The 13510-nt window shown below is 35.7% G+C and overlaps 1 protein-coding gene across 3 annotated transcripts in view; it reads right to left on the bottom strand.

Moving 5' to 3' along the window:
- Positions 1 to 13510, bottom strand: part of LOC139689923 (uncharacterized) — a 73590-nt gene that overhangs the window by 55400 nt on the left and 4680 nt on the right. For all 3 annotated transcript variants that reach the window (XM_071587052.1, XM_071587054.1, XM_071587055.1), the window contains exons 2-3: positions 12496 to 12749; positions 11983 to 12049 (exon numbers count right to left, since the gene is read on the bottom strand). In XM_071587052.1, the coding sequence (XP_071443153.1) occupies positions 11983 to 12049; positions 12496 to 12713 (285 nt within the window). In that variant the 5' untranslated portion in view covers positions 12714 to 12749. The remainder of the gene's footprint in view (positions 1 to 11982; positions 12050 to 12495; positions 12750 to 13510) is intronic.

The following is a 13510-nucleotide window of genomic DNA, read 5'->3' as shown; positions in this document are numbered from 1 at the left end:
GCGGTCCATTATCCTTACAGATCGTCGGAAAACTGTCCGAATGATAGTTGATGAATTAAATTTAGGAAAATCAACAGTGCACACTATTTTAATTGGACATAATGGATGGATCCTTCACCAGGAACATGCACCTGCACATTGAGCATTGATTGCTTGTCAGTTTATGGCAAAATATTCATTCACCATCCAGGATTATCCTCCTTATTTGCCAAATCTCACCCCCTGCCACTTTTTCCTATTCCCAAACTGCAAAAATGTGATGAGGGGACATCACTGGGAAGATGCGGACAGAATAAAGCAAAAAACGACGAGACAACTAAAGCCTAAATGCTGAGGACTTCCAAGGGTGCCCTAAACAGCGGAAAAGAAGATGGAATAAGTGCATAGCTACGAATGGAGAGTACTTTGAAGGGAACAAAATCGATGTAGACTAAATTTTGCAAATTAAGTTTTCATGGTCTCAGTTCGCGTACACTTATTGGATAGGGGAGTATCTATATGCAGGTGAATGAATATTTGTTCGTCACATGGTGGGTTTTCATGCTTGACTACATACATAAAACTAATAACCAATTTAAAATATCATGATCTACCACAGTACAGTGATCCCAAAACCATTAGATCTACTAATACTCAACTTGTACAGGAAAACCAAAACTCTTGATTCATGATTAAATAAACACTATTGGTAAAGATCATTGGTTGAATAGTTTTAATTTTGTAGACTCTTGTACCTACTTCATGATAACATTTAGACATCATTTTAGATAGTCATGAATGTACAGCATTAATTTTTATTAATTTATTGACTTAGTTGGGTGAGATTGAAACTCAAAGTCCTTTCGTCCATCTAACTCTTACATTACAGAAATTATATTGAAGACAATTACATACAACCAAGCCCTAGGATGGAGGAAAATCCACCTAGGTGGGAATCAAACACGAAACCTCTGGGTTAGCAGGCGAGGACGTTACCCCACCGCCACGGGGGCCTGCGTGGCCATTCTGCAGCAGAGAATGTTTATAATATTCACACCCAATCACACAAGTCATAAAAATCCCTTAGTTAATGAAGCAACTATTTCACCCTTGAATTGCCAATTGCCTATTCAATCTTTAATGACTGCCTATATTGACATTGGCAATTTACTATCAGTGATTGCAGATTAAAATTCAACACATCAGTACATAATTATATCATTTCATGCTTCAAAATATTTCAATAACTGCAATTAAGGATAAGGTAAAGTCATATTGCATACTAATAAAGAGTTACAAAGATTTGCCTCACCACCAAAACTGAGACAGTTGATGAAAGCAAAAGACCCAATTGGACTTAAAACACCAAGTGTCTACACCATCTATTTTAAGCTGTGAATGTGGTGGATTCTGCATTGGTCAGACGGGCCGAATGAAGGAGATGAGACTAAAAGAACAACTCAAAACATCTCCAACTGAATTTGATGGTTTGAGGCACTACTTTGTGAAAATTTATGATCAATAAATGAAAATTCATGATCACTGAATGAATAATGACACTTTCACCCACAAAAAATTTTTTGAGTGAAAAAAAAACTAGTTCATTTATTCAGTGACCTTCAACTGGGCTGGTCAGCAAAGAGTCAAGCACAGCATCGAGGAAAATCACATGATTCACAGGGAAGAAACATTACTCCTCTGCTGATCTCAAGGATACTGAGATGGTGAAAGAAGCAATCCAGAGCTGCCTGCCTTAGAACAATATGAACATATACAACATTAGCAAAACTTGAGATTAATACCTAGGATATTTTGAGACTCCTTACAAAACACAATCCAGCAACCTACTCTACATAAGGTCCATCTTCATCTCTGTGTAATCCCTTACATTCCATCCAACATCACTTATCCTATTCGTTCCTCTTCCTCACTTGGCTAACATTCTCCCCTGTATCACAGTCTTCAACATCCCATTGCCACTTACTATGCTTTGCATCCATTTTTCCTGCCTCCTTTGGATTTGTCCCAGCAATACCCTCTCCTCCCCCGCCATACCTAGCAATTCCTCATTTGTTCTCCTTTGTGTCCACTGCACCTTCTCCATTCTTCTCCCCACCCACATTTCAAAAGCCTCCAATCTACGTCTATCCTCCAGCTTCGGTGACCATGTTTCCAAGCCATACATAACCATGCTCCATATCAAAGTTTTTAATGATACTTTTCATAACATCCTTACCCAACGTCCCTGTCATTAATTCTCTCTTTCTGGTGAAAGCCTCTTTGCCTAAGGCAATTTTTCTCCTTATGCGCCAACTAATTGGACTATTTTGGTCCAAAAACTTCCGAGATACTTAAACTGTTCCACCTGCTCTAAATTTTGCCCTCCTATTTTAACATTCAACTTCTCATTTCTCATTCTGTAAAATCATATAACCTTCATACTCTTTACATTTATTCTCATCCTATACCTATTGAGTAAGGATGTGATTTGCCTTTCTCAATGTGCCCAGAAACATTTTCAAACCCTTGGCTGCCTGGCAAACTAGATCTTCAACATCAGCAAACCTGATTTCATCATTTCTCACCTAATTTCATTTCTATCCACAGTTCTTCCCATGCCTCTTTTACCATTTCCTCCACATATGTAAACATTGACTAGCACAGGTGATAGTGGGCACCCCTGCAGCACACCTCTTCCTAACACTGCTAAGCTGAACTCTCCATCCACCGCTCTCAGCTGAGCAGTCTGAGTCAGGTACAGGTAGCATATTAGTCTCCTGTCCCTACAAACTATTCTTATTTTCTGAAATATATTCATTAGTTTTCCCAATTCACTTCCATCAAATGACTTTTCAAAATTAATTTCATGATATAATGAGTTAAAACAGTGCATATTACAATACTGAAATCATGTTCAGATGACTCCTTCATGAATTTCCAGTAAATGTATTCAATCCAAAGCAAAGCATGTTACAAATAACATATTATAATTAGATGACAAAATGATTATAGAATCAATGAAAAAGAAAATTAGCAACCACAACTAGAAAAGTTACTTATTTTTAAACCACAACTGGAAAAGATAAGCCAAACTAAGTAAGTGTTCCTAATAAACTGCTGGTTCTAATCCTGTGAATTGGTGATCAACCTCATTTTCATAAAATATCTTTTTCCATGCATTTGCTACAGTGGATAATTTCACAACTTTCCAAAGAGTCCAATAAAAGCACACAGGCCTCAAATTATAGTTTTGTACATTGATTATAATTCTCCTTCCCCTGCCACCTCCAATGTAATCATTTTCACTTTAGACCACAATGTATTTGAATGAACATTTCCAAAGCTTTGTTCGAGTGATTTAAGCAAGTAGTGGAGTGATTTTTTGCATTGATTCATAACAGTAGACTATGAGCCTGTTCGAAAAAGGCAAAGATGGTTCCATCGGCCAGGACGGTGACGGCGACTGTTTTTCGGGATAGTCATGGAATTGTGTTCGTCAATATTCTTCAAAAAGGTAAAACAATAATAACATAGTATTATGCATCATTAACTGATGAGCTGAAGACAGAAATATAAAAAAAAAGCAATAGAATTTGAAGAAGAGAAGGAAGTGCTTTTCCATCACGACAACCCTCCTGCTCACACTTTGACAGTCGCCATTGCTAAAATTCATGAATTACACAGTTTGAATTGGTTGACCACTTACTGTATTCACCAGATCTGGCCCCCATCGACTATATCCTGTTTCCTAACCTTCAAGTTTTGCTTGGAGGAGTGAGATTTGCATCAGACCAGGAAGTTATCACATACTTAAAGGCTTATTCTTTTAAGAAGAGCATCAACTACTGATTAGAAAAGTTGGAGCATCTCTCGAAAAAGGGTATTGACATAAAAGGTCATTATTTTGAAAAATAAATTTGAAGAAAACATTTCTTGTTTATTCGTTAGGTCAGAAATTTTTCAGATTACACTTGTATGAAACCAATATGAAAACGGGTAAAATGGCCAAAGCAGTGAGAGAATGAAGGAATGAATGCAAATAGGAATGACCATGAGTTTCATGGGATCAATACAGTCTAAGATGGCTGAAAGGTAGAATGATTTGCACAAAAATAAGGCATTGGATGAAAATGAAACACATGGGGTGGTGAAAACAACTGCTTCTGTTATTTCTGCCGTGGCAGAATACTTGTCTGGCAATCCCAAGGTCATGGATTCCTGCCTTGGTGAGGTTCCTCTATCTAGGCATTGGAAGTTTGTCCTTAAATTTTATAATTTTCATTTTTAAATTTAGTACCATTAATACAGATTGAGCATTGAGAATTAAATAAAATATTATTTTAATTTGTTTTCCACATGAAGCAATATCACGATCAAGCTATGTGCCTAGCCCAAGACAAGTTCTTCTATTTTTAGAAATTTCCATGTTCATATTGCTATGATGAGTAAATTTAATATCAGAATGTTTGTGTGCATGGGAGCTAACCAATGTGGCTATAAATTGATAGGATGTCATTTTTTTTAAAGATACATATATTATTATTGTAGGTAGGTTGAATTATAACACAAGGGTGATTCGTAAAGTAAGGTCTCCTTTTTTTTCATGAAAAATAAATTTATTCTCAACTTTCTCTACATCGTAGGAAAGGCTGAGCATTTAGCTATTTTTCTACATAGTCGCCTTGAGGATCAATCACTTTTTGCATCCTTGTAACCAGCTTTAATACTTGAATTGTACCTTTCTCCTGCCACGTCACAAAGCCAACTGCTTCTTACACTTCCTCGTCTGACTGGAATTTCTGTCTTCAAAGGTGTTTTTTGAGGGCGGGAAACAAGTGGTAGTGGCTGGGGGCAATGTCCAGCCTGTAAGGAGGCTGGCCAATGATATCCCAGCAGCCGAATTAATTGAGTAGGGTGGTCGTTTGATGCGACACATGTGGACGTGCATTGTCATGGTGCAAACACACTCCTTTGGTGAGACACTTATTTGTAACCGAGGACCTCCGACACAATATTCTGCGCAGAGAAGTAGCCACTCTCTTCATTAAGGTCTTCCTTTATCTCATGAAGGGTAATTCTCTGGTTACTGCGCACCATCTCGTCAATTGGAGCCACCGTTGATTTCGGCAAACTCGGCCGCCCAGACTGCTGCTCATCGTGGATGTTTTCACGGCCATCAAAGACTCCCGGTACCACTTACGCACGTTTTTTACGTCCATACATCTCTCACCCTACGCTTCCATTAAATGGCGATGAATTTATATCGGAGAAGCAGTCGTCAGTTGAATTTGTGATGCAGCGGGAGAAAGTTATGACGCCGGTATTAAAAAGCTGGTTACAAGGATGCAAAAATTGATTGATCGTCAAGGCGACTATGTAGAAAAATAGCTCAATGCTCCGCCTTTCCAACGATGTATGCAATGCTGAGAACAAATTTGATTTTTCATGAAAAAAAATATGAGACCTTACTTTTCCAATCACCCTCGTTTAATGAATCACATGGTGAGCAGCAATGAGAAGTTTGCAAAAAATAGAACAGCACTGAACCTACAAGGTTTATGTAGACAGATGTTGAGGTTTAGATTTATGAAGTAAACAAAAACATTGCATGAATTTTTTACAGCATGAAATTACTTGTCCGCATATTTCTATAATCTGAACTTTCCTTCCAATAAGCAAAATTTCTTTAAATGTTTCACATATATTTTCTGAAAACTGAAGTTCTTCAGAATTTTTTCATATATTTTAGCTTCTTGGCTCATCTAACTTTGGAATTAGTTTTGAAGTGTATCTGCATGGCCTCAAACTCTCATTTAAAATAAGTCAAAGCACTTAGCTACAGCCTTAATTCTCTAGTCTAACCCATGTAAATTATTATGATGCAGCCCTGTACTTAAATGTTCACATTTATTGCACAAAATGCTCCAGTTCTAAGTGGTGATAGTCAATCTAAATTCATTGAATTGGTGATGAAAAACGATAACAACCGGATTTGTTAGCATCTCAAAACATTCCAAAAGTGTAACTAATCATTTGCTTGATTCCCATTTCAGACAACGTCCTTAGTTTCCCAAATCTGTAACTTTCCCCAAATGCTTGGAACCTTATTACGTAGTTCTAATGAATGATCCACTTTTATTGAACATTTCACTGATGCAAGTATTGCCAAAATTGATCTCCCTATTATCTTGGGTTTAGCCACTGGCTGCAACTAAAATACCCTTCACAGTGGAACCTTGCTTTATGAGCATAATTTGTTTTAGACTCTTACTCATAAACTGAAATAGCATTTCCCATTAATTAAAAATATCATAATGCAATCCTTGCTGAAAAAAATAAATTATGCACAAGATTCAATTAGCATGCATAGCCACTCCCTAATTAGGGTGATACTTCTTCAGCCATTAATGATCCTGCAATCTTCTTCCTAAGGTCAGCGAAAATCATTTCTGCCTTCCCACTAATAATAGCCTGTAAATAGTGCCACATTGCAGTTGCTTTTCGTTCATCCACGTAAAAAGCAACCCTTCATCATCGTTGAGAATAAGTAACCATGGCATAGATATCCTTGCCACTCCCTTTGACTGATCCCCTTCATTTATTCCTCGTCTTTGAGGATTGTGGAAATTGTCTATGTCAACCGATTGTATGTGCTGGCTCGATCAGCCATGCTCACACCCATTCGTCACTTTTCAAAGAATTTACTCATCATTTCCACAGCAATTTTTGTTCTCTTAAGGCTTTCTCTTAAGTTTAAACTATACAAACAATATTATTGAACTTTGCAAAAAACAATCACAACTAATGCGTCGAAATATAAATTGGGAAAAATGTGTATTCATTAGAAACGCTAAGATGCCAGCGGAATGAGTGCCCAACAGACACTGAAGCAGCAGGCAAACAATCACTCTTCCCCTCTCCCCATCACTCAATATATGAAGTATTGCTCCATATGAAAGTCATTTAAAATTTTTTTAGCTCATTATGAGAATAACTCTTGGCACAAGGTGCTCGTTAAGCAAGGTTCCTCTGTACACTTCAGGAACTGGCCTCAAAAATGGCAGAATCCCCCCAAGGGGAATTCATAATTTACACACCTTACTCATTATTACTAGCAAAGACATAAGTAAGCAATTTGTTAAGCTTCATTGCAGAGTTTAATTAAAACCAAGTAGTAAGAAAAGGCCAGTAGAGAAAAGAGCATTAGAGGAAATAGAAATGTGTTGCAACAGAAAAATGATGAAAATGAAATGAGTAGACAAGAGAAACAAACCAAAAAATGCTTTGAAAGGTAGGTAAACAGAGAAGCCTATGGAGGGCATTTACAAGAAAGAGAAGGAAACTATTTGATGTACACTAAAGCACAATAGCTTATTGAAAATCATACCAGAAAGAAACATGGGAAGGAAGAATTATGGAGGGACAAGAATGAATTATCAGATAAGGGAAAGTTTCAGTGCACGTAGCTATGAGGGAATGAACAGATAAACAAGGAACAGGAAAATGAAATTAAGAATACAAAGTAACTTTCCACTGTTCTTTATTAGCGTACAACCGGTTTCAACGCTCAAGCGTCATCATCAGGTGGATACGCTGATCCATCATCGGGTACCTGATGATGACGCTTGAGCGTTGAAACCGGTTGTACGCTAATAAAGGACAGTGGAAAGTTACTTTGTATTCTTAATTTCATTAACATGAATTTCCACAAGGTTGAGCCAGAAACAATTGAATATTTAAGGAACAGGAAGTTGAGAGATCTGCAAAAAATCAACCCTCAGAGTGATAACCCGTGATAATGATAAATAGTATATTCGAGATATTTTTGATCCGGCTATTAACCCAAATTTTTGATGATTTTGAGCAAGGTCACACTTTCTCCCAATTTAACGAGGAGGCTAACCTTCTTGAGTAAGAATCTGAACACACCCCAAATGAACTATCAGCGTATCTAACTAATATTGTTCTTTCATACAAAAATGAACTTTACTTGTCCACTGCTACAGAAATGGAAAATTGGATCAAATGTGGCCTTGATGATAGTGTAAAATTATGGTGTTATGAATCTGTGGCTGAATTTATTTAGTCAACAAAATTGGTTGCAGTTTTTTATCCTAATTTAGCTTTCGAAAATGAATATGTGAATACAGAATACTTGAACTTGAAAAAATAAAACTTGAACTTGCTTATTACTGGTTAGTGTTAAAAATGTTTGAACACTTTCCAGGCTATTTTGATCAATAAATCAGCAAATGTTATGTTCATCAAAATGAGGAAAAAGTAGTGGTTTAATTACTAGCAGGAATTTCAAAATTACATGGATAAGAAAAAGTATATATGGTGTACATTTTAACTTGGAGAAAGCATGCAATAGAGCAAATAAAGTAAATAAGGGAAGGTTTCCAGCAAACATGACGAGAACAAGCAGTTACTAAAGGTAATAAGAAGTATGAAAATATTAGGACAAATGCAAGGATGACGGGATTAGGCTAGTCTATCAGTTAGAGACATGAGCACCTTATTCTAGATGCTTAGGATGTGATCTTGCTGTCTGAGAGCATATAAAGCCTGCACAGTTTTAAGTAACTTATGGAAAATAAAGGGAGCATGGAATTGAGGACAACATTTTCCAAGAAAAAGTAATTGTTTGATTAAGAGAATCCAATCACAGCACGCATCAACAGCTTATCATGCAAATGATTTATTTATTAATGGTTTTGCTGGATTCTAGTGAAAAATGGTAGGATTTGGCAGGTACACAAAGAAATTAAAATGTAACTCCAGAAGTTGTTGGTATGAAGTTAACAATATCAAAAGCTCAACGCTAGTCTAAGCAGCAATAATAACATTTATTAAAGTGTGCTCCTCCTTCCATTGTTTGGTGGTGGGGGTTCGGGATGCTAGGATAAGCATAACTTTCAACACAGTGCAGTAGTTATGGGGCTTTTGAGAATTTTGGGTTAAAATACGTACGGGTAAGGAATGAGCAGGATATGAAAGAATATGGGTTGGGTATAATTCAATAGACAATTGGGAAATAACCTTGGGTTAAAGGCTTTTACAGTGATTGATCTTTTATTTGATGGCTGATAGAAAGGAAAGCATGAAAGATGTGGGAAACTCTGATTTAGTCATGTTGAGAGAATTGATGGGATTTTAATCACCCAAGGGATGAGAGAAAAATAAATGGTTGCCCATATTAGGGAGCCAAAGAAATTAATAATTGAATGAGGTGTACAAATGACCACAGGACAAGAACAAAAGAAATCTCACGAATAAATGAGTATTTGCAAATGTGTCAATGGGCAAAATAAGTTAAGAAGTGTTGGGCAGCTATGTAGAACATAGTGCAACAGATTAAGCTTCCTAAGAATTAAGGACTATAGTGTGTCTACAACAGAATAGTGCACATGGTATATATATGTGGTGAAACTTTTGCCAACAGCTATTAATTGCCCACTTTCACAATAATTTTATTAACGGACCAACATTTTCACTAACTTTTAAATTGTCTCCAATCCTACATCTACAATTTATATGCATATAGTTAAGCTTTAATGATCTTATCATCAAAACTCTGGTATTTCAATGAAACATTATCTTCTAATCTTGTCAATGCAACAATTTCAGAGTGTAAAAATCATTTGCCTTGACTGAGATCCCAGGCAAGGCGAATGATTTTTACATTCTGAAATTGTTGCATTGAAATGCACATTAGCGGAAGACTCCGTTAAAAGTTACTGTTGCCGCATCTCCCGCAGTTTCTTTAGAAATTCGCCAAGGTATAAATGGCCTAAGAATTTTCAGTTGGCTTTAACCTAATGGACAGTGCCACGTCGCGCACGACTACGAATACCTGTGACATTGTATGTACGGTATTTCGTTACAACATCTTGTTCCTTTAAAAGCCCCAAAATTTCAGAGTTTATGAGGACACCTCGATAGCTTAACTGGCTAAAGCACTCGACCGGATATTGAGGGATCCCCATTTGAATCCCTTCCAAGGCAAATGATTTTTACAATCTGAAATTGTTGCACTGTGACATCAAGTTTACAGACTGAAAGGCAAGTCTTACCAGTAAGCTTGGCACCATAAATAAAGCTAGACAAGAAGTGTCCATCTTTGCAAACAGCACAAGTGAGTTTTATGGCAGTTTTTTTGGAAGAATTAACAGACTCTGCCCAATAATTAACTAGTAACAATTATATTGAAATATTTTATTCGGGTGAGATTAAGACTAGGTAATCCCTTCTCCTAGGGAAGAGCCAACTTCTACTAGAGAACAGTCAACAACAATCTACTCGAGGCAGGCGCTATCAGGTGAAAAGAGTACAAAGCAAGTAAAACAATTGAGAGCCGGGCATGTAATATAGCAATTTAAAGTGGTAAATTGAAGTATTACCTTAGTGTTGTACTTGTGATAGTAGTGAGAAAACTAGTTCTCTTACTTAATTAACTTAATCAGATTACAATATGATTTCCAGAGTTTATAATAAAATAATACCACTTCTCATATTCTTAATGTTTGCTAACATTATCCTATTATATCCCATTTGATCAATAGCAATCAAGCAATTTCATAAATTTTTCATCAAATCTTATCCCCATTTCATTGTTTTCATACTAAATGTTATCATTTTCATCAATCTACTTTTATAAAAGTTCATCCATTATATAAAGCACATTTCAGTTTCAGTAAGCTAGTATACAAGGTGGTGGAAACTATGGTATATCACATTGCATTTTGATGACCATACCATACACCAATATGTCAACATTGCTGAGACTTGCATTCAATTTTGCAAATTAATTACTGGAGATACAATAAACACAAATAATGATGCATTTTCAGCTAAATATCTTCCTCTTGCAGTAGAAATAAGGAATATTTTTTCAACTGTGTAATTATGAACTCAATGTGATAGTATTTTTACAGGAAATCAAACCAGTAAGTCATGGGCGAATCTCATTAAATGGTCATTCTTTCCAAAGTGTCTTTTCACTGCAATATATGTACACTTGCCCTCCTTTCAGCAGCTTCACTTCAGAGACAGGCTTAAGTTTAATGATTTAAATGCTCCATAACATTTGGGATTTTCCTTCAAAAGAATCCAGCAGCTCTTTTGGTCTCTCCTTTCCCATGATTTTGAGTTGGCATGCTGGATGGCTTCGAAGATCAGTATTTCCTTTTCCTACCTATTTATACGTCAAAGCCTCTCCATTCGTAACACTCCACAATTTCTTTTTCAACAAGTAAGTTAACCACTAAATTTACTTTAATTTTCATCATTGCTGATGAATCATGTTAATAGCTATTTTTATTTTACTAGTATATACTACTTGGGCATAACTCTGTTCATTGTGTTCTTCCCCTTGTATCCAGCTTAAAGATTCTTCCAAAGTGAAAAGCATTTCTTCTTATTTAAGAAACACCATACTTGTTCTAAAAACAAATTTTACTGGAAAATTTTACGTTAAAAATAAATTATTCTTCACAATTTGTAATTGAAAAATTATAGTCAATCACGCAATGGAATATAAAAAAGTAAATGAATGCATAAGAAACAATAATTATTATTCTATGACAGGAGGGGCTGAATGACAGGGCTAGCTTACGTTCTCACCCCACAACAGACGAAAACGAAAAAATATCTACAGGTGAAAATGCATTTGATTGACCAGGTTCAACTTGTTTTTCTTTGACTTAAGTTTAATAAAATGCATTTTCACTACTATTACCAATAATGACTCTTCCACTTGGGCATGCAAAAAATTGTCAGAACTAAGTAGTGATTAATAAAATGTAAAGAGTAGTGGAGCATGCATAAAATGTTATTCCAGGATTTGGCAAGAGTGATTTCCAATTGTTGATGTACAATGGAAAGATTTTTCCATCAGCCACAACAACATAAACAATACACAAAAATTAAATCTCTCAAGAACTCAAAGAGAAGCATCCATTAAAAGCATAACTGATAGGATATTTTAGCAGGTCAACCTACCCCTTCAAACTTGCTATGCAATTTCCGCAAAATTCCTTCACAGCGCTGAACTGTTTCTAGCTTCAACCTAAAAAAAATTATACTCCGATAAGTTGCACACATTTAAAGATCGTTTCATATGCTATAGAATTAGATTCTTGATAATTTACTTCAAGGATTTTCTCAACCATTTTTCCTTCATAGCACAGCAATGTTAACATTTTACTTCACACAAATGCTGGTGACTTAAGCCTTGAACACTGCAAATGAAGACTTGAGGCAAATTTTCAAACACACATGGATGAATTTAATAATTATTTAGACTATTAATCCATGCATTATCAATGCTTCATGAATGTAGCAGTTTGCTCTTGGGCAAAGCCATTCATGCAAGGGTAAAAGGAATCTTCATATTCCCAAAATAAAGAAAAAGCAAACATCTTCAGTACTTGAGTGTGCCATCAAATAATGGTTGATCAACCTTTCTCAAGTGAAATGCCTTTAAATTAAAAAAATATTTGGAATATGCCCTACTTTTTATGAGAATTGGTTAGGATATTCAATAGTGATCGAATTTTTATGAGCTGCGTTTCTCTATTTTTGTCCCTGGCCCCTTCCAAGTGTTCAATCATCTTTCTTAGAAATGGAATATAATGCTGGAGACGCTGCACACGATGGTGATATTCCTTTTTAACATCCGAGTGCATTTTTTCTTCTTCTTCTTCCTCCCATTTTTTTTCATTGGACAACATCTTGATATACTTTGAAACTTATCAACAAAAGATTATCTGTAACAAATAGGGAAAAAAATATCAACAAATACCTTCACAAAAAAAAGAAAATGAACAAAAATGTGCAAACTTCCAACTTATGGTCAGTAATTTTCGAAAGTCAATTATGAAGCTATCCAGGAAATTGGAACCATGAGTATGAGGATATGCTTAACTCATGGACCAAGTATTTGAACATGGCCAGGAATCCCCAAAATCAAAGGGAATTTTCATAATATGTGAAGCAGTAGTGTGATGAATGTAGTCTTCTTGATAACTAATAATTGATGCCCCACAGGAAATAGTACTCCTTAAGAAAAATTCATTTCATGAATAAATTCATGCTCAAGAAAGAAAATGAAGGCAATATTTTCAGAATACCCCGCAAGTGTCAACTTATTATGATAGCAATGTTGCTACTTCATCTTTAATAGACACTTTAATGGATGACTTTGAAAGACTTTCAGTTTTTCATAACGACATACACAGTATTTCATTTGAAGTATTTAATGATTTAAGAAAACATCAGCATGAGCTAATACTCCCCACATATATTCCAGAGAGTAAAAATTTATCAGAGGAGTACCAGTTCATAATGAATACTTTAACTTTATACGGAACACTTGAAATGATATACTTTATTAAAATATGAAACCAACTGCCTCCATATCTATAGTTATTTTTTGGCAGACTACATTGGTAAAATATGCTATCTACCAAGATATTCACTGTATGCACCTTAAAATTCCTCATTGAACTACCAAAATGTTAATTTGTAC

Source organism: Hetaerina americana, unplaced genomic scaffold (genome assembly GCF_022747635.1).
Source record: "Hetaerina americana unplaced genomic scaffold, ioHetAmer1.1.p SCAF_29, whole genome shotgun sequence".
In the NCBI taxonomy this organism is placed as follows: Eukaryota; Metazoa; Arthropoda; class Insecta; order Odonata; family Calopterygidae; genus Hetaerina; species Hetaerina americana.
This window is presented reverse-complemented; position numbering and strand designations above follow the sequence as displayed.